The following is a 23,002-nucleotide window of genomic DNA, read 5'->3' on the forward strand; positions in this document are numbered from 1 at the left end:
CTCTGCTCCATCCTCTATATGGCAGCCTTTTAAATACTTGAAGCCTTTTAAATACTTGAAGCCTTTTAAATACATCATTCAAAGTTTTATTGGGGTGAAGAAGTGTGTGTGTGTGTGTGTGTGTGTGTGTGTGTGTGTTTATGTAAGTATGTACATGACCATTCTGTGTGGCGAAACTACTCCAAGTTGACCTGTTTTTTGTATGGGATCCAGTCACCCACATGCACTATTTATCCAATCAGAGTCTTCTCAGTGTTTCCAATGTTATTGTTTCCAAGTGGTTTCCAAAGCATAATTATCCTCTGCAGCAACCTTCATCAACTTTTGAGAAACATCCTTCAGGGTCCGAGAGACCCCATGAGTGTTGTGATCATGCAGAATATGGTTGGGAAGCATAGCTGTGGACATGCCCACTCAGGGCTCTGCCCCTCCCCATCCTCTCCAGCTCATCATTGGTTATTGGTCACATCACCTGATAAGTGTGTAATACATTTTAAAAATATTTTAAAAATTAATTCACTCCCACCCATTCGGGAAACCCTTCCAGGGCCATCAAGAAACCCCAGGGTTTCATGAACCCCTGGTTGAGAAAGCCTGCTCTACAATCTTCAGTTTTTCAGAAACCTTGGAGCATCCTCAACCTCAGACACCAAACAAAACATGACTATACCCCACTGGAACAAACAGGCTCTTTATTATGAAATTATTTATTTACTGCCTTTGTAGTCCTCCTTTCTCGCAGAGACCTGAGACAGATTACAAAAATTAAAACGCTAACAATGCAAAACAAAATCCCCACCATGAATTCAAGAAAGCACCAATGCGTACAATGAAGACTAAGTAGGAAAGTATTTGAATCAGCCCTGAGTCACACTGGTTGAAGGCACTAAAACATCCAGAAACATGTCTACGTGAACACTGCATTTGCAATTGGAGATTCTTTAATTTTAAGAATGTTTCTCTGCAACCTTTTGTGGCCTTAAAGGGGGGGGGGACAACTTGCAAAGCTTCTGATCATTCTAGAGCCTTGCAATGGACTTGGAATACAATTGCCAACAACGGACATCATCTGATTTGTCTCTCCTCTCTCCTCCCTCTAGTGGATGAATGGTGGCGGCGGGGGGGGGGGGGGTTTGAAGGTTCCACCATCATCACTTGCTGTTGATTGTTGCTGTTATAGTCCTTTTTAATGGGGTTTTAATTGGTTTTAATGGGTTTTTTAGTGGGACATATGTAAATCGCCACAAGCCTTTGGGAGTGGCGGTCAATAAATCTAAATGAATGAATGAATGAATGAATGAATGAATGAATGAATGAATGAATGAATGAATGAATGAATGAATGAATGAATGAATGAATGAATGAATGATGTGGAAGGATGGTGTTTCAAAACAGTTACATGTCTTGACTGCCATGGAAGAAGCACTCACCAGATCGTGTGCATCTCATTCCTATGCATGCCTGCTTAGGCGTAATCCCAATTGTCAACAGTGAGGGTTTCTTTCAGGTTCCTGCATGTAGAATTATACCCTTTGTACGGACTAGCTAGTTACCACTTGTTGATCACTTTGTGTGTGTGCGTGCTAGTATTATACAAGAGAATTAAAAGTGATAACGGAGTCCCATTCCCCCCCCCGTCCCCCCTCCCCGCAATCTTCCAAGGATATTTCAAAATGTAGATAGCATTTTCTAATCTGTATTGGTGGCTGGGAGAACAGTCCTGAGGTATGTCTGGAATAAATGAGATTAACCGAAGACTGCCAGAACAGCATCAGAAGTAGGCCCTGGCAATGCTGAAGGGTGGAAATGTTGCCCTACTGGCTAGCTGACCAAGAGAGAGATCGGAGGCCTTTTAAGCTGTGACGAATCGACACTGACGGATTTTCAGAAAGCCGTCAAAATGACGGAGTCGTATTTAAAATGTATCATTTGTTATTACAAGCAGTTGTGGCAGAAGCAGATGAGAGACAGCCTTAAGTGTTCTTTGCAAATTAATTCACCTAGAACCGAAAGCCTGATCTTGTGCATACATGATTCTGCATGGATGTTAACCACTGTTTTATAGCTAGCTCCATTTGCTAAGTTTCAAAACATACAGCAATAATTACATAACTGGGCATTTCTTTGACTCTGCCCCCTCCCTCCCCACCCACTGCAACCCCTTTTGCCTCTCCCTAGCCTGGTAATTAAGAGCCTCTTGTGGTGCAGGGTGGTAAGGCAGCCAACATTCTGTCTGAAGCTCTGACCATGAGGCTGGGAGTTCGATCCCAGCAGCCAGCTCAAGGTTGACTCAGCCTTCCATCCTTCCGAGGTCGGTAAAATGAGTACCCAGCTTGCTTGCTTGGGAGGTAAAACGGTAGTGACTGGGGAAGGGAATGTCAAACCACCCCATATTGAGTCTGCCAAGAAAACGCTAGAGGGCATCACCCCAAGGGTCAGACGTGACTCGGTGCTTGCACAGGGGATACCTTTACCTAGCCTGGTAATTGAGAGCAATTGCTCAAATTTCATTTCTGGCAGCCAAAGGAAAGCTCAAAAAGAGAGAGCAAGTAAAAAACATTTCCAAAGGAACGGACTGCTGTTTTAAAAGCAAAGTCTCCGATGGCGGAGTTGCAAAAAAAGAAAAAACAAAATTAAATGATTGCATTCTGACCCATGACCAGGTCCTCATCCTGCAAGTCTTTATCCATTTTTGATTTTTTTTTTTTTTTTTGCTGCCATTATACATGAAATTCATGGGAGGGAAGCTGCTTCTGTTGTTTCACTTCTCCAAAGCTGTTTGGTGGCCGCCATGTCACCAATCGCTGGACAATCCCTAGCTCCATCCTTTCCACATGGCTGTTCCTGGAACCCAAAGCTTTCCCCAGCAGATGGGAGAGAGAAGCAAGGAAATCAATACACTGTAGGCGTTGGTTTACCCCTTCTATGTCAGCTAAAGGAGAGAAGCCCATCTGTTGAGTAAAACCATTCCAGGTCTAGAATAAGAGTTGAGGAATGCAACCAACAGAGGTGTAGTCACTTTTCATAAACCTAAGTCTGCTTTATTGGTCACATGTGTCATCAAGTCGCTTCTGAGTTATGGTGACCCCGTGAATTAATAACCTCCAAAAGCATCCTTTCATTAACAGCCTTCCTCAGACCTTGCAAGCCGAGGGCCATAGCTTTCTTGATGGAATTAATCCATCTCATGTTTGGTCTTCTTTTCCTTCTGCCCTCAGTTTTTCCTAACAGTGGTGATTCCGCACCAGCGGCGCCATTCCAGGCTGCCGCAAGTACATTGTGTGGAGCTGCATGCTCCGCCACATACTGTGTCTGCCTCCGGCACAGAAATGTGTTCCACAGGAGACACATTTCAGTGGGACACCCAGTGTCCCGCTGAAATAAGTCTCCCCAGGAAACGTGGAGGCAGCAGGTAGGTTCCACCGCACAGGGGTGGCAGTGGCCATTGTAGTATGCTGGAGAGTGGGATTGGATTCTATGCAATCCCACCTTCCTGCATATTAAAGGGACAAGGCCCTGGTCCACCCTGTGGTGCCAGGAAACACTACAAAGCCACCCAGGGCATTGTTTGTCCCCTTCAGGCCTCTGTAGGGTGGGGAGGAGGCCCTGTTGGCCCCCACAGTGCCAAAAAGGAACATGGAAGAATCTCTGTTGCCTTATAGCAGGGGTTCTGGGGCCCGATCCAGGCCCGGCAGGGTGGTAGCCTGGCAGTGGTGTCTTATGGAGCTGGGGATTAACCTTGGGTTCATATAGACAGGGGTCTTCAACCCCCGGGCTGCGGCCCGGTACCGGGCCGCTAAGGCCATGGTATCGGGCCGCCAGCGGCCGCGCCTGCCTTCCCCCCCCCGCAGCGAGAGGGGGGAAGAGGCAGGCACGGCCGCTGGCACGCCAGCGACGCAAATGCGCACGCGTTTCCGCCCCCTGCTGGCGAAAATGTGCATGTGTGGCAACTGCCCGTGCGTGTTTATGTGCAGCTGCTGTGGCCTGGCCGCCGGCTCTCCCCCACCCTCGGAGGCGGTCCCTGACTAGAAGAAGGTTGGGGACTGCTACATATAGTCACTACCCCGGCCTTTACTGCTCATGCGGAATTTGCCATTATCTTTTCTGGTGACTCTTGTCTTCTCATGATGTAAACAAAGTACAATAGCCTCAGTCGGGTCATTTTAGCAGGTTTCTCAATCAGGGGGTTATGAAACCCTGGAGTTTTTTGATGACCCTAGAAGGATTTCCTGAATTAATTTCCTTCATTACTGTTTATTTTTAAAATACACCTGCCCCCCCTCCCAAAAGGACCAATGATGGGCCTGGATGGGGTGGGAAGGGGAGGGGAGGGGCCCCAGGTGGGCATGTATACAACTATTCTTCCCAACCATATTTGCACAATCGTGCCATTTCAAAGGTTTCTGGAAGCCTGAAGAATGTTTCAGGGGTTTCTCAAAGGTAAAAATAGTTGAGTAAGGCTGTTCTAGAGAGAGTTCAGGCTTGACTGGATCTAGAGCCCACTTATTTGTCTTTTTGTCTGTTCACGGTATCCATAAAACTTTCCTCCAACATCATATTTCCACTGGATATGCCACACTACACTCAATCGTAGCCCAAAGGCCAATGTATCTTAATAGATACAAAGCCTGATGCCTACAGACTGAATGATACCAGGCAGGCATCCCATGCTTGTTTGCTGAACATGTCATGTGTTCACTGAACATCGTCTCATGTGATGCACACCATCATCTGACAGCAACGCTCTCCCGCTCTTTACGAAGACCAAACAGGGGTGCCTCCATCCGAAAAAGAATAACTGGAACAAATTGGGAATTCGGAATGGCAACCCAAGCCAGGGGTGGGGGCGAGTCATTTTGTGGTGCCGTTTTCTTGGTTCATCCCCATACAAAATCTCCTGGAGAAATGGCAAGATGAAGGCACCCAAAATGGAATTCATTAGCAAACTTGGCACGGAGAATTTGGTCTCTGTAGATCCAAGGAACTGGCAGATCACCGCGGAAAGGAATTGACTCTCTTCAGCTGTTTATCTACATTATTGATCTGTTTGTACTATAAGTAGGATAATATTTATTGCAGGTTGTGTGTCTGCTGGGGATAACATCTGCATTGACTGGATCATGATTTTATGTTTGTGGAGAGCATTTTTATCCTTCCTTTATTCTAAGGCAGGGGTAGTCAAACTGCGGCCCTCCAGATGTCCATGGACTACAATTCCCAGGAGCCCCTGCAAGCAAAAGCTGGCAGGGGCTCCTGGAAATTGTAGTCCATGGACATCTGGAAGGCCGCAGTTTGACTACCCCTGTTCTAAGGAGCTCAGGGTAGCTTGTGAGGCTCCCTCCTCTCCTCTGCAGTAGGTGATACTTTGAGTAAATGATTGATCCGAGGACTCTTAGTAAATCCCATAGTGAACCAGGCTCTAATCCAACGATCACCAGGATACCACACATTCATTGGGTTGGATTCCATATTGATGTTCTGTGTAGGGTTGGGATACATTTTCTGCTATCTTATTGCTTGATCTTTAGTCTCACTTTGTAAAAAAAAATGCAAAACTCTCTGTGGTTGGGGGAATACATGCCTAATTAAGGAACTTCATGTATTTGAACAGGGATATAAAGCACATGAAATCTTATGCAATATATTGATTTTTTTAGGGTGCTTCAAGACATTCTAATTTTCACTGCAGAAGACTAACTCAGAAAGCTTCTGGAATTCATTATCAATTATTGTGCCATTTCATTATAGCCCCCTAGCCAGTAGAGAAGGGTGAATATTCCATCGGTGAATATCATTAAATACTGCCAGGAACGGAATACTGACAAAACACTTCAGCAATATTCTTTACACAGAGTCTTGTGGGGGAGCCACAAAGATTTGCAGGAGGCATCTCATTACCCCTTTTCTCCCTTTCCCTATTATTTCCTCTTCCCCTTCTCTGGCAGGCCCTATAGCCTCTCCTTTTCTTCTGCTTTCTTCCCACCCATCCACCAGTCAACCAACTTTTATGTGTTCCCATTTTTTGCTTTCTCACCTTCCTCCCCTCAGGAAAAGTCTGTCAGTTGTGCTGGCACGGTGCTGGGCCCAGTTGCATAGTAAATACTGCCATCAGGCTGGGCCATGTAGTGTAGGTAAGTCTCTGGTAACTCAGGGCCTTTTGGCCTCCAAGTCCACCCCTGCTTCCCCTCCCCATGGTTTTGATTAAAGGAAGCCAAGGCTTGGAAGACTCAGTAATATTGTTGTGGTTGCCTAGCAACTTCCACAATGGCTTTTGAAAGTTCAGTGGGCATTCTTTTCTTAAAGCTATGGGCACTGTTTATATGATTTTGGCAAGTTTTAATCTCCTCATTTTTAAATTATCAGATTTGTCTGCATACCTTTAGACTTGTTGAGCCTCCCTCCATCTCTGTCTAGCTCTATTTTGCTGATCTCTTAATCTGTGACTTGGACAATCCAAGCTAGCCCAATCATGCCTGATCTTAACTAAACAGGGCAGGCTCTGGATAAAATTTGAATGGAAAACCATCAAGGAATACCAGGGTCACTACAGAGGCAGACAATAGTAAACCACTTTTGAAACTCCCCCCCCCCGGCGTGACCTTGAGCTAGTCACAGTTCTCTCAGAACTCTCTCAGTCCTCCCTACTTCACAAGGTGCCTGTTCTGGGGAGAGACAAGGAAGGAGATTGTGAGCCACTTTGAGACGCCTTAAAAGATAGAAAAAAGCAGAGTACAGAAGAAGAACTGGGATTTTTTAACCTCAATTTTACTAGCTGAAGGAGTCTCAAAGTGGCATATAAATGCCTACCCTTCCTCTCATGTATCAGAAACCTTTTTTAAGGTAGGTGAGGCTGAGAGAGCTCTGAGAGAACTGTGAGTAGCCCAAGGTCACCCAGATGGCTGCAATTGGAGGAGGAATGGGGAATCAAACCCAGCTTTCCAGATTAGAGGTTACCACTCTTAGCCACTACATAATACTGGCTCTCACACCACAACCTGGTTAACGTCTGTATAAAGCCAGTGGGAAAGACCATCTGAAGATCTGGGTTGAATCAAGACCAATATTCAGATAACATTGAGCTCTGTCTCAGACTTCCAGGGAGGCTGCGGAAACCATGAACAGGCCTGAAGGCCGTGCTGGGATGGATAAGGCTCATAACCTTAAACTTAATCTGGACAAAATGAAGGTCCTAATGGGGAAAGCAGGAAGGTTTGATCCAGGAAATGGGCTATCTCACGTTCTGCTTGGAGCAGTACTTCTAAAGGAAAGGGTTCCTCATTTAGAGGTGCTGTTGGATCCAGGCTTCCTCCACTCTACATGGGCCTGCCCTTGAAGACTGTCTAGAACCTACAGTTGGTACAGAATGCTGCAGCCAGAACGTTGACTGGAATGGTTGGTAGGGACCATAGTTTTGTTCCATCTGCACTGCGCCCCCGTTTGCTTCCCAGCCCGCTTACAGCTCTATATGGCTTGGGGCCAGCAAACTAAGGACTGGTTACTCCCATATGCAATCCACAGGTCATCTTCGGAGGCCTTGCTTTGCATGCCACCACCCTCTGAGGCTAGATCAGTGGCCAACCAAGAGAGAGCCTTCTTAGCCATGGTGCTGAAATGTTGGAAGTCCTTCCCCAGAGAGGTGAATCTCTTTCCTTCTGTCATTGTCTTCCACCACTGGGTGAAGAATTTTATATTTTGTTTGGCATTCCCCACTCAGTATTATCAGCCCTTCTCCCAAGCACCTAGGGGACTCTATTTGGGTGGAAAGGCAGCATAAATTTTATTTTTAACAATAAACAAATAAACCACTTCTCTTTACAGATACTGAGGTCATCATGGTGTGGATCTGAGAGTAGCTCCCACCAGCATGGTATCCCCAAAGTACCATAATTCTTTCCCCTGCTTCACTGAATAGTTGGCACCTGAAACTGCCTTCGACTAGTCATAGAATCATAGAATTGGAAGGGACCTCCAGGGTCATCTAGTCCAACCCCCTGCACAATGCAGTCAGACCCTGAGCCAATCAAAGCCAAATCTTATCTATTCCGAGGGGCAACAGTTCTCCAGGTCTCAGGTGGAGGTGTTTTTCCTGTCACCTTCTAGCTGATTCTTTTTAACTGGAGAGGCCAAGGATTGAATTTGGGATCTTCTGCCTCCCACGGGTACTCTTCCACTGAGCCACAGGCCCTGGAGGGCATGAACAGCCTTGTAGAAGGAGGCCATTGCTACTGGATGATCTGGCCCATAGTCATCATATCCCATCAGATGTCCAAAGCACCTTTTAGGGAGAATTCCTATTTCTTAGATTACAAATTGAGGTGAGTGGCGATTGCAGTAAGCAAATAAAATGCTGAATTGCTCTGGGTCGCTCAGCACTGACGAGCTTGAACCGAACATGGAAAAGCAAGGACATAAGCCTGACTACCAAATGTGGATTAGTTAGATCTATCATATTTCCAGTAGCCAATTATGGCTGTGAAAAGTGGATGGTGAAAACATTGGAAAAGGGAAGAATCAATTCATTTGAGTTCTGGTGTTGGTGAAGATTTTGGTAGGTTCCATGGACGGCAAAGGTTCCAAGCATGGAAATACTGCAGTGCATGAAATCTGATATACCACTGGTAGGCAAAATCACGAAACTCCATCTCACTTACTTTGGCCATGACATGTGATCCAACTCAATGGAGAAAGCAATTATGCTAGGATTGACCAGAAGGAAAAGGAAACCAGGCCGATCAAGAACACAATGGTCATTGGCCAGAACATTGCATGGCTGAGGGAGGGGGTGCGGGATAGAGGATCTTGGCGACAACTGTGCCATGGGATCACCAAGAGTCAGACACGACTGAATGGCTAAGAACAATAATAACAACTATGCCCTACAGGAGTCCTTACTATTCAACTTGTACTCTCAAGATACTATCATCATGAGAGGCTATTTGGTTCTCAGGACATCTCAAAGCTAGTTCTTGTGGTTCCTCTTGCATCATCATGTCATACTCTTACAGTAGCAGCTTACAGAGAAACAGAACTCAAGGTAAGTCCCTGCAGATGAAGCAGTGGATCCGTGAACTTCTTCCTCGTAGATCCTGTGAAGTTCTCATAGAGTGAATTAGCTACAGGGTGAGACAAAGCAACATCTGACCTTCACCGGAAACCCTTCTGGCGGCCTCATGAGGAGGCAGCTCCTTCCTGCAATCCGTATAGGATTCCCCAGTGCATTCCTTCTCATAGTGAAGGACTGCCCTTCAGTCCAACAAGGGAAAAAAGCAAAGAGCTTTCACGCACACTAAGTAATGCAGTTTCACTCCTCTTCTGCAACTGCTTGCAAATGGATTTTGGTATTTAAAAGTAGACTGAAAAGGGGGTTATTTTAGTGTGTGCAAAAGCAGCCGAAAGTCATTGCAATAGGGGGAAATCCATTCGGAGCTCCCAAAAAACTCAGCGAGCCGAGACTCCAAAAGGGAGTGTGTCTCTGTCACTGTGTGTGCGTGTGAAATGCCATGAAGTCACAGCTGACATAGCCACCCAATGGGGTTTTCGAGGCAGGAGAGGAGCCAAAGTGGTTCGCCAGTTGCCTTCCTCTGCATAGCGACCTTGGTCTCCCATCCAGATGCTAACCAAGGTCAACCCTGCTTGGCTTCTGGTCAAAGGACCCCAGAATCCAATGCACATATGCACACTCCGTCCTTGTAGGGCTCCCGTCACTGCAGGGCCCCACAAAGTGACCTTGTGGGCATCCCCTCCAAATCATCTATCATCCCAACCATTTAATGAAAGGAAGTTGCATCTCACTAAGAAGGCATTAAGGAAATGAGACTTCATGCTGGGTTTGTTCCTAGATATTGGGACCAAGGACTCTAACAAATGTTGGAAGGTTTGTTCATTCATCTAATAGAAAGTAGACCAAACAATCTCTTCTCCGCCCCCTTCCCCGATAACAGAGGTGATTTGGTCAAAGTTACCAGATTCCTTTGTATGTTGAGGAGTTGCGCTCACTTGGAAACTAGGGTTTTCACCTTGTTCCTCAAGCCAATGTTTTGTTTCTCTCTCTTCTCTTCAAAGCTCAATAGCTCTTTGGCTGGCACATAGTTTCTACATGCATAGGATAATTATCACGCATTGATGCATCTCCTGGCCATTTGCTGAACTGTCTAAACACAAAATAATTCTTCAGGAGGGATGTTGTTTCTCAGCCTTTTCCTCTTTAGGGCTGCAAAATTCCATGTGGCAGTTAAAAGGGGAAGCAAGGCAAAGGCTATGGGCAGGATGTCTCCTTGCCAGAGCCTGGATTAATCCTAGGAAAGATCTATGACATGTCAATACCACGTAAGTCACTCAGCAAGAAATAGAGGGTTTAAAAGGCCATTTCAGAGGATCACCATGTCAGTCAGCTGACTGGAGTCCAGTAGCTCCTTGGAGATAACAAGATTTTCAGGGTATGATTCGCCCCTTCATCAGATACAATTTATAAGGCACCTGGCCCAATCTGTATTTAGACACTGCTTTATTTTCATTCTGTGTTTCTTTGCTTGGCTTTCAACTGAATGATGACTATACTATTTGCTATAATAATGTTTCTGCATTTTATATGAACCAGAATGATTGCCTAAAATCATATTGAGGGGGACTTTTTTTTCCTTTTCTTCTTCTTTCATTTTTTAGCTGACTCTTATGTGATATTTGAGAAGTCTCAAGGAAAAGAAACATGTCTTCATGTATTGTCTGAGTAATGCAGCCATTCTCAATTTTTTCTATCATTGAGAAACCCCTGAAACATTCTTCAGGCTTCAGGAAACCCCAGAAGGAGTATAATCATGCAGAATAGGGTTGGGAAGCATAGCTGTATACAAGCCCACTTGGGGCTCCTTCCCTTCCCACCCCCTTCAGGCCTGTCATTGGCCATTTTTAAAAGGGAGGTATTGACATAAACATATATGGTCATAGCTTGGCGTAGTATATGGTAAGAACCACAATGTGGATTCCACATGTTAGCAGAGTCCTCTGTCAGAGTCATCCTCCTATTATTATTTATTGCATGGCATGTGTGTTGTATGGCCAGGACATCCGAGGACTGCTGGCAGCCAGGCAAGGGCAGTTAGGAGGTGGTTTGCCATTTCCTGCATCTATGTCATGATCCCTGGTGTTCCTTGGAGGACCCACCACCCAAATCCTTGGAGGTCTCCCATCCAAATACTAGCTAGGGCTGGCCCTGCATAGCTTCCAAGATCTGAGGGGGTCAAGCTTGCCTGGGCTACCCAGCGCCGGGCAGTCATCCTCCTAACTACAGCTTACACTGTCCAGATTATCTTTTCCTGGTGCTGCATGGGGACAATGAGGTGACAGGCATTTCCTGTGGCAGGGGCAGTGCTCTTGAATGATGGACACAGAGGGCAGATTCAAGGGCTGCATCTGGAATGGTGTGCGAGACTCTTTTATACCCCAAGGCAATGGCTGAAACTTGGTCGTTTTTTGGTGACTTGTGCATTTTTAAAAACTTTGAGGATGGACTGTTACTGTGTGTATGTTGCCTTGTAACTTTTGTTGCTTTGTTGCCCAGCGAAGGAGGCCATGAATCTTTGGAATGAACAGATAGGAATTGTATATGTACATGTGGCAATGCTGTGTCCAGTTCTGGAACCCAGATGTTGTGTCCCTACTGTAGGAAACCACAGACCGTGGAAGCCACTAACACACTTTGCGGTCTTTGTGGCTCTTTCACACCGTCCCCATGCCACCTTGCGGCTCTCGTAAATGTCTCTCCCAACCAGAAAGAGACCGTCTTGGAGGTGGGATCCCCTCAAAACCATCCATGACCCCAAACATGTTATGAAATAAAGTTGTATCTCGCTAATGTTGCACTTTGTGCTGTGTTTGTTCATAGATATTCATCCAAAGGAATCCAACCAATGTTGGATGGTCTATTCATTTATTTTTCGGCAGATCAGCATCATAGAGTTGGAAGAGGCTTGCAGGCCATCTAGTCCAACCCCCTGCTCAATGCAGGATCAGCCTAAAGCACCCAGGATAAGTATCTATCCAGCCACGGCTTGAAGACTGCCAGTGAGAGGTGCTCCCCACCTCCTTTGGCAGCCTATAGTTCGCAGATGTGTGATCATCAGCTGGTGATCTCAATGTCCAGCCAGATCTGGCTTGCACATGTGATAAAAGCTGTCACAGATAAAAGCAACAGAGAATCTATCCCCAAAGCCCTTTTTTAAAAAAAAGTAAAATAAAATCAATTCTAATAGCATCAATCTGGACATTCAGCCTGCAGTCTCCAAGGGATGGTTTAGGTACCACTTTATATATCTCAAATACCTGGTAAGAAGCAAAGGCCCTGTAATGTGGTGGACCTCTCATCCACAGGCTAGATGTCATTGTAAATCACTGCAGGGGAGAGACATTAAGTGCACCGGGCAGGTGTGAAACAGTCACCATCACTCTGCATCCAATAACCCAGCCATGTGCGCATCTGCATAAACCTGACTGCAGTCTGTGATCTACACCAGGGGTAGTCAACCTGTGGTCCTCCAGATGTCCATGAACTACAATTCCCATGAGCCCCTGCCAGCAAACGCTGGCAGGGGCTCATGGGAACTGTAGTCCATGAACATCTGGAGGACCACAGGTTGACTACCCCTGGTCTACACGTTTCAATCACACCCAGAGATATCTGGTTTCTGTTAGGAATGAAGCAGCATTTCGAAGAGGGGAAACCCTTCTGGGGAGGGAGGTCCCCATTATTAATTTTTTAACGGTCTGACAGCCAGTTTTGGGCAACGCACACTCCTAAGCTACTTTTTGGAAGAAAGTGACTTGGAAACCTGTTCCCGAATGGCTTTGCAGGTGGCGTGAACAGGAGCCCTCCTCTGGGAATGAACCTTCTGGCTTCCTCTTCCTGCCTGGAGCCGTTCAAAGCGATCCCTTTGGTTTTCCCGGCCGTATTCCAGGTCTGGAAACGGCGACTGACTTTTCTTGCCCTTGCTCATAGCCGGTGGGGGAGGACAGGGGATCGGCGCACCGGGCCCGTCTTCCCAGGAGAAGCGCTTCAAAAGCTGCCCCGCCGACATCTCCCCTAAGAAATCTGGTTCGACGGGTTCATTTCAAGAGCAGGATTCTTCCCCTAGAGAGCCACGGGATGAGTCATGCGCCGCCGTGTGTCTCCTACGCCTCTGCGGAGATGCTAATAAGCACATGCAAAGGTGTGCGGGGAGAGGAGGGGGCTGAAGAGAGAAGGTGTTTCCAGTGACTACTTCATTCCTTTCGCTCACCGAAAAAGTCCCAGGATGCGGAGAACCGTCCAGTCTCCTTCTTAAAGGTCGACTTCCACCCTCCAGGCATGGAGGGGGACGGGGGGGGGGCTCTGTGGATTTTTGTACACCACCCCCGAGGTGACGCTGGAGATTCTTCCGAGGGCTCCCGGACAACCAGCGGGAAGAGTCAAAGGGCCACACGAGGGGACGGCCGCGGGAGCCCGGGGTTTCCTACGGGAGGGATTCTCCGTGGTGTGCAGTTCCCCGCTCCCTCCGGCAGAGCGAAGTTTGCAATTGCCAAAGAGCCGAGAAGCCCAGCCGGGAATGGCCAGATAGAAGCGAGGCTCAGTCCCACCCGCGGCGGGGAGGCGAGGAAAGGGGGAAGCGGGGGACGGGATCTTCCTGCGGACCTCAAGGGGTTGGAGAGCGCGTCGGACCTCGCTGGGAAAGGCGGGCTGGGTGGGAGGGCAGGTCCAGGGAAGCAGGCGGCAGCGGCCGACGGTCGCCTGGGCAGGAACTCGCGCCTGAGCACCCCGGGGCGTACTTCGACGGGATTCGAACCCACTCCAGGGCGGCGAACCTTGGCTCCCGATGCGTTTTGGGGCAGCGTCCGGCCCGAGCCTCTCCTCCCGACGGGCCGCAGAGTCAGCGGCCTAAAACGGAAGCGGCGAAGCCCCCCTGAAATGCCTCTCTCGAAGGAGAGCCGATTCCTGCGGGAAACCTCGCCGGGTCCCCAAGGCCAGAGGCAAGTCATGAAGCCCCGTCCTCACCTGGCCGCGTGGCAGGGCAGGGGGGGGGGGAGCATAAGACACACTCCCCCTTACACCTCCAGGTACACACGCACCCAGATTTATATGTGCACCTGTGCGTCTCTCGACCTGTATAAAGCACGTGTACACACGCTCATATAATAATGCGCACGCGCACACAGATGTATGCCTGCCTACATTATAGCGTATATGTATATGCATAATGTAGAGGTATATGCGTGTGTACAGAAATAATAAGTGTGTGTGTGTGTGTGTATATATATAATGCACACACCCACAAACATGTACGCCTGTGTGTGTGTGTTCAGATACACAAGCATACATATATGCTTATATATGAGATACACAGGCATACATATATACATATATGCATACATATATGTATGCATGTGTGTGTATATCTAACCCAAGCCCATTCATACACACATATGTATGGATGTATGTGTTGTGTAAATATATAATGCACACATATATACATACAGGGCACAAATGTTCAACGTGTTGTGTATGTGTGTATTCTCGAAATTCTCCAGCGATTTGTATAGCTTCATTTTTACCTTCTTCTTTTTTTTTTTTTTTTTGCTCATTCCGCCATGCAAGAAGCATGTCTCTTGAATGCCCTTGCCAAAAAGAAAAAAAGGGGGAAAAAAGAAGTAGTGGTGGGGTTGGGGGGGGGAAGCCCCCTCTATTCAAAGGGCATTTAGTTTCTTTCTTTCTTGGCCGGTAACCCTATTCATCAATTGTTCGGCCTTGTCCGTGGCATTCTAATGCTAATCCGGCGTGTTAAATATCTTTTTGTTCCCCCTTTCACCGTTTTGTCATTCAGTTTATCCCGTTTTGGTCACCCATTTTATTTATTTATGCGCCTGTTCCCATTCAGGGGCTCATGTATTTTTTATTATGTTGTTTCTCTGTCATGCAGTGTCAACTTAGTCTATTCAAAGGGGGCTACTTGAAGGGCCGGAGGGACAAAGCGCGCGCACAATCGCGCCGCTATTCAGTCTGGCCAGCTGGATCGTCTGAAAAAAAAGAAGAAGAGGGGGGGGGGGGAGAGAAGGAGAAGAAGGGGGGGGGGGAGAGAAAAGAAAAAGCAGCCGAGGAAGAAGAAGAAGAAGGAGAAAGAAAGGCAAGCAGCCAGGCGAGGCGGGAGAGGCCGCGCGGTGAAAGAAGGGCGGCACAATGCCCGTCGAGGAAGCGCACAATGCTAACCGTTTCCCAAATACCGCTGATTGCCTTCCGCACAAAGAGGAGAAAGGCGCCGCATTCTCGCCGCTCCACTTCAACAAACAACACCCGCACAAAAACCTCCCAACCCCTGGTTTTGTTCCGGCACACACATACACACACACACACTCGACGGTCTAAACGCTCCCACTGCAGGACAAAAAGGAAAAAGGGGGGGATTTTTCACGAGAGCCCCCCCCCTTCGCCCTTCATTTCCTTTGCCAGAGAAAAGGCGAGGGAGGGGAAAGGAGGGGGGGGAAGGGTTTGTCAGCGAATTAATGATATCAGTCTTTGAAAGGGAAAGGGGTGACCTTTGAGGGACGCCGGCCTGGAGGAGAAAGGGTGACGGGAAGGGGGGGGGAGCGGGAGAGATTAGGGAAGTTTCGAAAGCCCTTGATGGAGCTCGAAGAGATGGGAAGTTGCGGGGGGGGGGGTCAGCGGACCCAGGGCGCGCTCAGGGTCCCTGGGACCCCCCTTCCCGTGCGTTTTCCTCCGCGCCGCCCTGTCGAGCGCCCCTCTTGGAATTCTGAGGCTCGGGAAGTTTCACGGTGGAATCTTCGGCGCCTGGAAGTTCGACGTTGGAACGCTCGCCTCCTCTCGGCGGTCTTCCTGCCCGGGAGTTTTCGGGCCCCTTTCCTCTGCCTGGTCGTGAGCGGGAAAGAAATCGGAGCCGAGGAAACATCCGCCCACCCGTCCAGCAGGACAGACGCGGCCGCGGGAGCAGCGCTGCAACACACCTGTTGACGCCAACCCTCGGTTAAGTGCCTGGAAAGCCCCCGATGAGAAAAGGGCCAAGATTTGCTCTTTGACCTGAGTCCCTTCCTGGTTGGAAGCCTCGAGCGGTGGGAAATTCGGAGCTTGCAAAAGCTGAAGGAGGGCAGGCCGGTCCCTGCCCCCGAGGGCCGTGCAAAGCCACAACCGGACTAAGCGGGCCGGCGCTGGAACCCCGCTGCCATGGCCTTAGACGGCCGCCTCCAGGAATGTCCGCAGGACCTCAGCCGGGGAAGGAACCGTTCGCCACGAAACCTTTGCGGAGATCCAAGAGTGAAGGCCCTCGCCGGCTACCTCCCTTGGTCAGGGCGAGCCGGATTCTTCCCTCTCGGTAGAAAGGGTCCCGGAGCGCCCGGAGGGGGAGAACCCGGAGCCTAGAGACCCTCGACAGATTTGTAGGCCCGCCTTGAGCAATGCGGGCACAAGCCGGGGAACATTGCGGGGGGGTTGGGGGAGAGCAACGGGACGCTCTGCGCTGGGAAATGATGGCCTGCCATTGAGGGGGGGGGGGGTTGATGGCCAGACCTGAAAGGGTTTAATTAACCGTGTCCGGCCTAATTACTCCTGGACGGTTCAAATTAGCGCGGCATAATCGCTTCTCACCATAAGGCGTTCCTGGAGAAGCTCGCAGACACCCCGGGGAAAGGGGTCGCCTAAAGCAGCGGCTGTTCGCCAATCGATGTCTCACCCCCCCCCCCCACTAGCGCCTGCCTCTGGATGGCCGCAGGGGCAAGGCCGACCCGGCCCCTTCTCCCGGGCAGGCCGAGGCGTCCGTTCGACGGACTTCCAGGGAAACCGGCGTAGCCTCCAAATGCCAGGGTTTCTGCGACGGCGAGGCGAGGCGAGCTCGCTTCGAAGTCAGACCCCTTGGCTTGAGCCGGGGGCTTCCTTCCTGCCCGGGAGGGAGGCGCTGAAAACCCCAAAGGGGAGGAAGGGGTTGGCAACAGACGCTGGGGGAGGGGGAGTCCAGGCAGTAGACAGCCAGCTCCCCCAGAAGAACCCACTCTAGTCCCTTGAAAGAGCCTTAAGGACTAGTCAACCCATCCTTCCGTCTTGGTACCTTCTCACATGCTGAATTATGCACCATCTCCGCCCTCTTCCAATGCACTTTAATGATCATTTCCAAGTGTCTTTAGGTTTTTCACACAGTAAAATTAATTTGCCCGGCACTTTTGAGAGCGGATCGAAAGTGCATTATTTAGTGCCTGTGGAAGCGCTATGTCCTTCCTTCCTTCCTTCCTTCCTTTTCCTTCCTTCCTTCCTTCCTTCCTTCCTTCCTTCCTTCCCGGTGCTTCCACACATGCCCTTTCCGTCCACTTCCAATACACGTTAGTGATCATTTGCTGTAGGGTTTTCACACAGTAAAATTTAGTGGCAAAGTGTTGTAGAAGCTTATTGAAAGTACATGCGGAAGCACCTTTCTTTCCTTCCTTCCTTCCTCAAACAAACAAGCAAACATATTTTCAGTTCACCATCTAGTAAAAAAACAAAACAAGCACATCTGAAAGCTGGACCTCAGGTTATCCCCCACCTAGGGCTAATTTCACACATGCACTTTAGCAAGTCGATTTTCTGTTCAGCACAGGGAGATCCAGCTGCAAAGGATTGCTAGAGCATGTGGAAAGCGCATTATCCGAGGTGTGCGAAATTAACCTTAGTCAAAGGGATCTAGTTCCGTCCTCTGCACCGCTTACTCGGAGCAATCCCGGAGATTTTAAGTCTCTCTTCACTACCCCAACGCGACGGTGACTGAAGCGCTACCATCCTACCGAACGAGAGGGGAAAGTGCCACTCTCTGCCCGCGGGGACTTCAGAAGGTCTTGATTTTATCTGGTGAGCGCCGATCGATTTCTCTCTACCTCCCCCCCGCCGGTGCCGCCCCCTTCCATTGAAACGGTGCAAAACACAACTTCCAGGAGCAAAGGCAGAGCCCTCGCGAACACCCCCCGCCCCGCGTGTGTCAATGTAAGTCATAGGCCGAGAGAAATATCCAGATTTGAAGCAAAGAGACAAGCCCTTGGGATCGGGCGCAGCGCAGACCGGCCACTTTCTCTTCTTCTAACATGCCTGGAAACCGGCTCAGAATTCCCTGGGCCTGCAGAGAGTCCAGGAATAATGGTTCTCTCTCTCTGTGTGTCTCCCTTCCTTCTTCTCTCTCTCTCTCTCTCTCTCTCTCTCTCTCTCTCTCTCCCTTCCTTCCTCTCTTTCTCCCCCCCTCCGAAGAATGGTAGTGAGTGTTTTTTTATGTCCCTTTCAAAATTGTTCTTTCCTATTCAGGATCCCCAACGCGATAAACCCGGTTGGAGCGCCGCCCCACCAAGGCCTGCCTTAGACTCCCCGGCCGGCGTCTTGAGGAGGGGAACAAAGGCGGCCTTTGGCGGATCCCTTACACTTCACCTGGACCCGCGCAGGTAAGGGCCAGGTCGAGATTAGCATCTGGTAAGTAACTCAACAAGCAATCGAGGGATTTTCTCTCCTTTTCTCTCTCTCTCTCTCTCTCTCTCTCTCCCCCCACTGCTTCAGGCTTTTTATTTGAACTCTTTGTTCCAAAAACGAACAGAGTAGGAAGTCTTCGGCTTCTAAATGTACAGATATAGCTTAGACGTCTAATGTTTTTTTCTTTTTAAATTAGAGCACACCAGCGAACTCGCTTTATACACGTCAAAGGTTAAAACCAATACTTAAAAACTTTTTCTCTCTCTCTCTCTCTCTTCTCCAAAATCTTCTATTACAGCAAGAAAAAAAGTGGTTTTTTTAAAACTAAATACAGGTTAGGTAACTTGTTTCACAAACATTCATCCAAATATACACCTGTGTCAAATATACATCAGTGTCAACGCAGAAAGATTTGCTCTCCCCAAAAAGGAGGTTCTCCCATGAATCTGTGACTGAACCCTTGATGCTTTTAAAAAAGTCATCCCTGCCCCCGCCTCCCCAAAATCGGGAAAACTTGCAAATCACAGCTGACCTGTGCAGGTGAATGAATACCTGTCTTCTCTTGCAAGACAGCCGTTTGGGGGCACCCCCTCCATGAGAATAAATACAGAATTATGCCTCAGACAAGTGGTCTGATATTTAAAAAAACATTCTAAATCAAATCGCGATCCCTAAAAAGATCAACTCTTTTTTTTTAATTTGCGGGAAATGATTCTTTAAAAAAAAAAGAACAAAACAAAGGGGGGGGGAACCCAAAACAAACAAAACACACGTGATTCATCCATCAGGCATCCCCAGGATGCTCAACACAACACAGGGTCGTTTGGAAGCAAGCCCCCTTGAGTAGAGCGAGACCCAGTTCCAAGGCGCCTGCAGGTTTAGGATCCCAGACCCAAAGGGGAAAGGGTGCAGATATACAGCGCTCTTAACACCTAAAGTTTCCCGGGGTCTGTACATACACATTTACAGTCTTTAGGTGAGACGGGGCGGGCGGGCAAAACACTGCAGGCCGATGAGCGATCGGGGCTTCTCTTCCGACGGAAGACCCTCCTCAGAATCTCCCTGGCTCCGGAAGCAGCCGGCCGAGAGACCCCCATCGGTTTTTGCACCTCTCAGGAGGCCGCCAGTCTAGGCACTGCCTCGTCGTCGAGGCGCTTGGACAACTTCTTGGAAGACCCCAACCTGGAAACTGCGGCTCTCCTCCTTGGTGCTACCCCTGGGCCAGGAACAGAGCTGTGGGGCTGCCGTGGATAGGGCCGCGAGAGATGCCACACAATCCCAAGGAACTGGGCCGGCGCATCACCCGGGCGGGCGCAGGGGGAGACCGCCACGTCTGCTCGGAGCTGGCCATGGACGGGGCGCAACATCTCTCGTCTCTCTGCTGCCGGACGGAGGGGAGAGCCTGGCCGGACGCCGTGGCCGAGGCAACAGGTGGCAGGAGGCGCCGGGACGGCGCATGGCTCCAGTCCGACGGCGAGGCGCGCAGCAGCCCCGTGGACCCCCGCTACAGTCAGAGCGGCGGCGGGAAGCGGCCGCTGCCCCCGGAACCCCGCCGGAGGGGTCCCAGGGGCGGCGCGGGGGGTCATAGGGCCGCCGCGTAGGCCGCCGCGGGGTACGGGTCCAGCTGGGGCTTGCCCATGCCCGGCAGGAGGATGTAGGCCAGCGGCGGCTGGAGGCCCGGGCTTGGCCAGGCGCTGCAGTTGCAGGGGATCATGTAGCCGGGGTTGCCGGGCGAGGGGTGCGAGTGCGTGTGGCCCCCGCCGGCGGCCGCCGCCGCTGCAGCAGCAGCCGCCGCCGCGTGGAAAGCGCCGCCGGCCGTCGGGTAAGCCAGAGAGGAGGCGGCGTAGGGCAGGCCGGCGGGCGATCCCCCTCCGGTTCCGCCGCCGCCACCCCCGCCGCCGCCGGCCGAGTTGATCTCCGCTGCCATCTTGGAGCCCAGATCCAGCAGCGAGTAGGGGCTGCCGGCTGCGGCGGCGGCGGCTGCGGCGGCTGCAGCGGCGGCGGACGGCGGGAAGAAGACGCGGGCGGCGGCGGCGGCGGCCGCAGCAGCAGCCTTCTCCGGGTTGGCCAGCAGGGCCTCGGGGGAGGCGTGGAGGGCACCGGCCTTGAGGGCAGCGTGGTGGGCGCTCAGCGGGTGGCCGTGGGGGTCGGCCGGGTCCGGGAGGCCGTAGGGCCCGACGGGGAAGGCGAACTTGTCCTTCTTGAGGAGCGTCTTGGGCTTGCGGCGCGGGCGGTACTTGTAGTCCGGGTGCTCCTTCATGTGCATGGCGCGCAGCCGCTTGGCCTCGTCGATGAAGGGCCGCTTCTCGGCCTCGGAAAGCAGCTTCCACTCGGCTCCCAGGCGCTTGGAGATCTCCGAGTTGTGCATCTTGGGGTTCTCCTGGGCCATCTTGCGCCGCTGCGCCCGCGACCACACCATGAAGGCGTTCATCGGCCGCTTGACGTGGTCCACCGGCTTGGCCATGCCCGCGGCGGCGGCAGCGGCGCCCGGCCCGTCGCTGCGGGCCACCCGCAGGAAATCAATGGTGGCCCCGCCGCGCTCCTCCGCTCCCGACGGCTGCAGCGCCCAAGGCGGCCGGGCTCGGGCGGCCAGCGGGTCCCAAGACGCCACCTGGCTCCACGGGCGCACCGGGAAGGCCGTCGGAGCGCTCCAAGAGGGGTCCGGGCGAAAGGGCCGCCGCTCTAGTCGCAGCCTCCCACAACCGTCGGGGCCACAGGGAAGCAGCCGCCGCCTCGCCCCGGCAGCCGCATAACTGGAGAAGCCACAGAAAGGGAAGTCCGACGGGACGAACCAGCAACCCAGGCAAGGCGCGGGGGAGCCCGGGTGGAGTCCTTGCCGAGCGTCCCCAGAGCTGTCCACCGAGTCCGTACGGCCGGGCGGCCCTAAGTCGAGACGGGGCGCGGCACAGCCTCCGCAACCATGGTCCCAGGAGCAGGAGGCCGGCTCCTCCAGGCAGCCCTTCCGGGCCAGCGGCAGGCTTGGCACGCCTCGCGTCCACCGACGGGGCGGGCGATCGGCGTCGAGAGCGCTCCCGGGCGGCTCGTCCGTCGCTCCGCGCGAAGTTGCAGCAACTTTTAGGCCCCGGCCCTGGTAGCGCCCGGCCTCCCCCAGTCCCCTCCTCCGGAGGGAGGCGGTGCCGTCTGCGCCCCGAGGTGGCGGCTCCCGATGCGGCGCTGGAGGCTGGCTCCTGGCTCCTCGCTCGCCCGCCGGCCCCGCGCGCCGTCTGCCTGCCCAGGCATGGGGCTGCCTATATGGAGCGGCGCGGGTCGAGTGTGCGGAGGGAGGGGGGCGGGAGAGGCGTGGAGGAGGAGGAGGAGGCGCAGCCGAGGGGCGGGGCTGCCCGCGCCCTCGGCCCCGCCCCCTCCTCCCCGGCCCCATTGAGGAAAAGAGCGCGCGCCGCCGCCCTCCCATTCATGACGCTCGGAGCTGGGCGGGAGCAGCGGCGCTCCATCGGCGCCTGCGCAGTGCCCGATCGGCGGCTCTGGACTGGCGGGGCGCGGGAGGAAAGGACTAGGAAGCGGCTGCCTTGTGGTCAGAGTGGCGGCTCCGGCAGCCCCCCCCCCTCCCAGCGCCGCTTCAGCGCTCCGTGCGGAACTCCTCCCGCGGAAGTGAATTCGCAGCGGCGTCGAGGATCTTGCCCACTGCTCGCCGGCAGATGCGAGCCGCTCCCGGTCCAGCCCCAGTCTTGCCCCGGGGTGTGTGTGTGTGTGTGTGTGTGTGTGTGTGTGTGTGTGGGCGCCCAGTGGGATCCCCCCAACTCTCCAGGGTGGAGTTCACTGTGAGGATCCCCCTTGAAGCCTCCTGGCCACTTTCTCCCGACGGGAGCAAGTCTCCCCTCTCGAGTGCCCCCCCTCCCGTCCACGTCGGGGCAGATCCCGGGGCGAGTGTGTCCCCAAGGCCTTGCCGACGAGCCCACTGGGGCCTGACATCGCCCCGTCCGCCTGCGCCTCCCGTGCTGGCCGCGGCGTCCCGTCTTTTCCAGGAAACCCGCCCGCCCGGCTGGCTCCCCAGACGGGGCGCTGACAGGTGGGGAAGTGGACCCCGCCATTGCCCCCTCCTGCAAAGGTGGCAGAGACCGGGGGGGGGGGAGCGGTGAACCTCCCCTCCCAAAGGAATGCTAGGGGGGAGGGGGGAAGGGGCCCAAAGGACTAGAACAACTACACCCAGGACACCCCACCTCGGGGTCGCGCACGTTGAGGATTTCCTGGAGGTAAGAGGAGGCAGGAGGCCTTTAGAACAGGAAGGAAGGAAGGAAGGAAGGAAGGAATCCTTTCTGCTGCCCCCCCCCCCCCCCGCTTGCGCTGTTGGCGCGGGCAGATGGGACAGATCCGGTGGCTTTAATTGGAATCCACCTGCTTGGAGAAGGCGCGCTTTGGCAACTGGGTTCTCCTGGGCGCCGCAGGCAACACGACTTGCAAACCATTCCCGAAGTGCCTTGGGAATGCTTCCTCCGAGGGGTTTCTCCTGAGAGGACCTCCAAACTGCCCCCAGCCCGGACCTCCCCGAGTCGAGCTCTTGGCAAGGTCTATGGCGGCGGAGGGAAGTCT

At 52.1% G+C, this 23,002-nt stretch overlaps 1 protein-coding gene across 1 annotated transcript; it reads right to left on the reverse strand.

The window, feature by feature from the left end:
* Positions 1 to 18,628: 18,628 nt before the first annotated feature.
* On the reverse strand, positions 18,629 to 21,733 carry SOX21 (SRY-box transcription factor 21). The gene has a single exon (XM_077343892.1). It carries the CDS (start codon positions 20,916 to 20,918, stop codon positions 20,037 to 20,039), a length of 882 nt encoding a protein of 293 aa, XP_077200007.1. The 5' UTR covers positions 20,919 to 21,733; the 3' UTR covers positions 18,629 to 20,036.
* Between the last annotated feature and the right edge of the window lie 1,269 nt (positions 21,734 to 23,002).

Source organism: Paroedura picta, chromosome 6, assembly GCF_049243985.1.
Source record: "Paroedura picta isolate Pp20150507F chromosome 6, Ppicta_v3.0, whole genome shotgun sequence".
In the NCBI taxonomy this organism is placed as follows: domain Eukaryota; kingdom Metazoa; phylum Chordata; class Lepidosauria; order Squamata; family Gekkonidae; genus Paroedura; species Paroedura picta.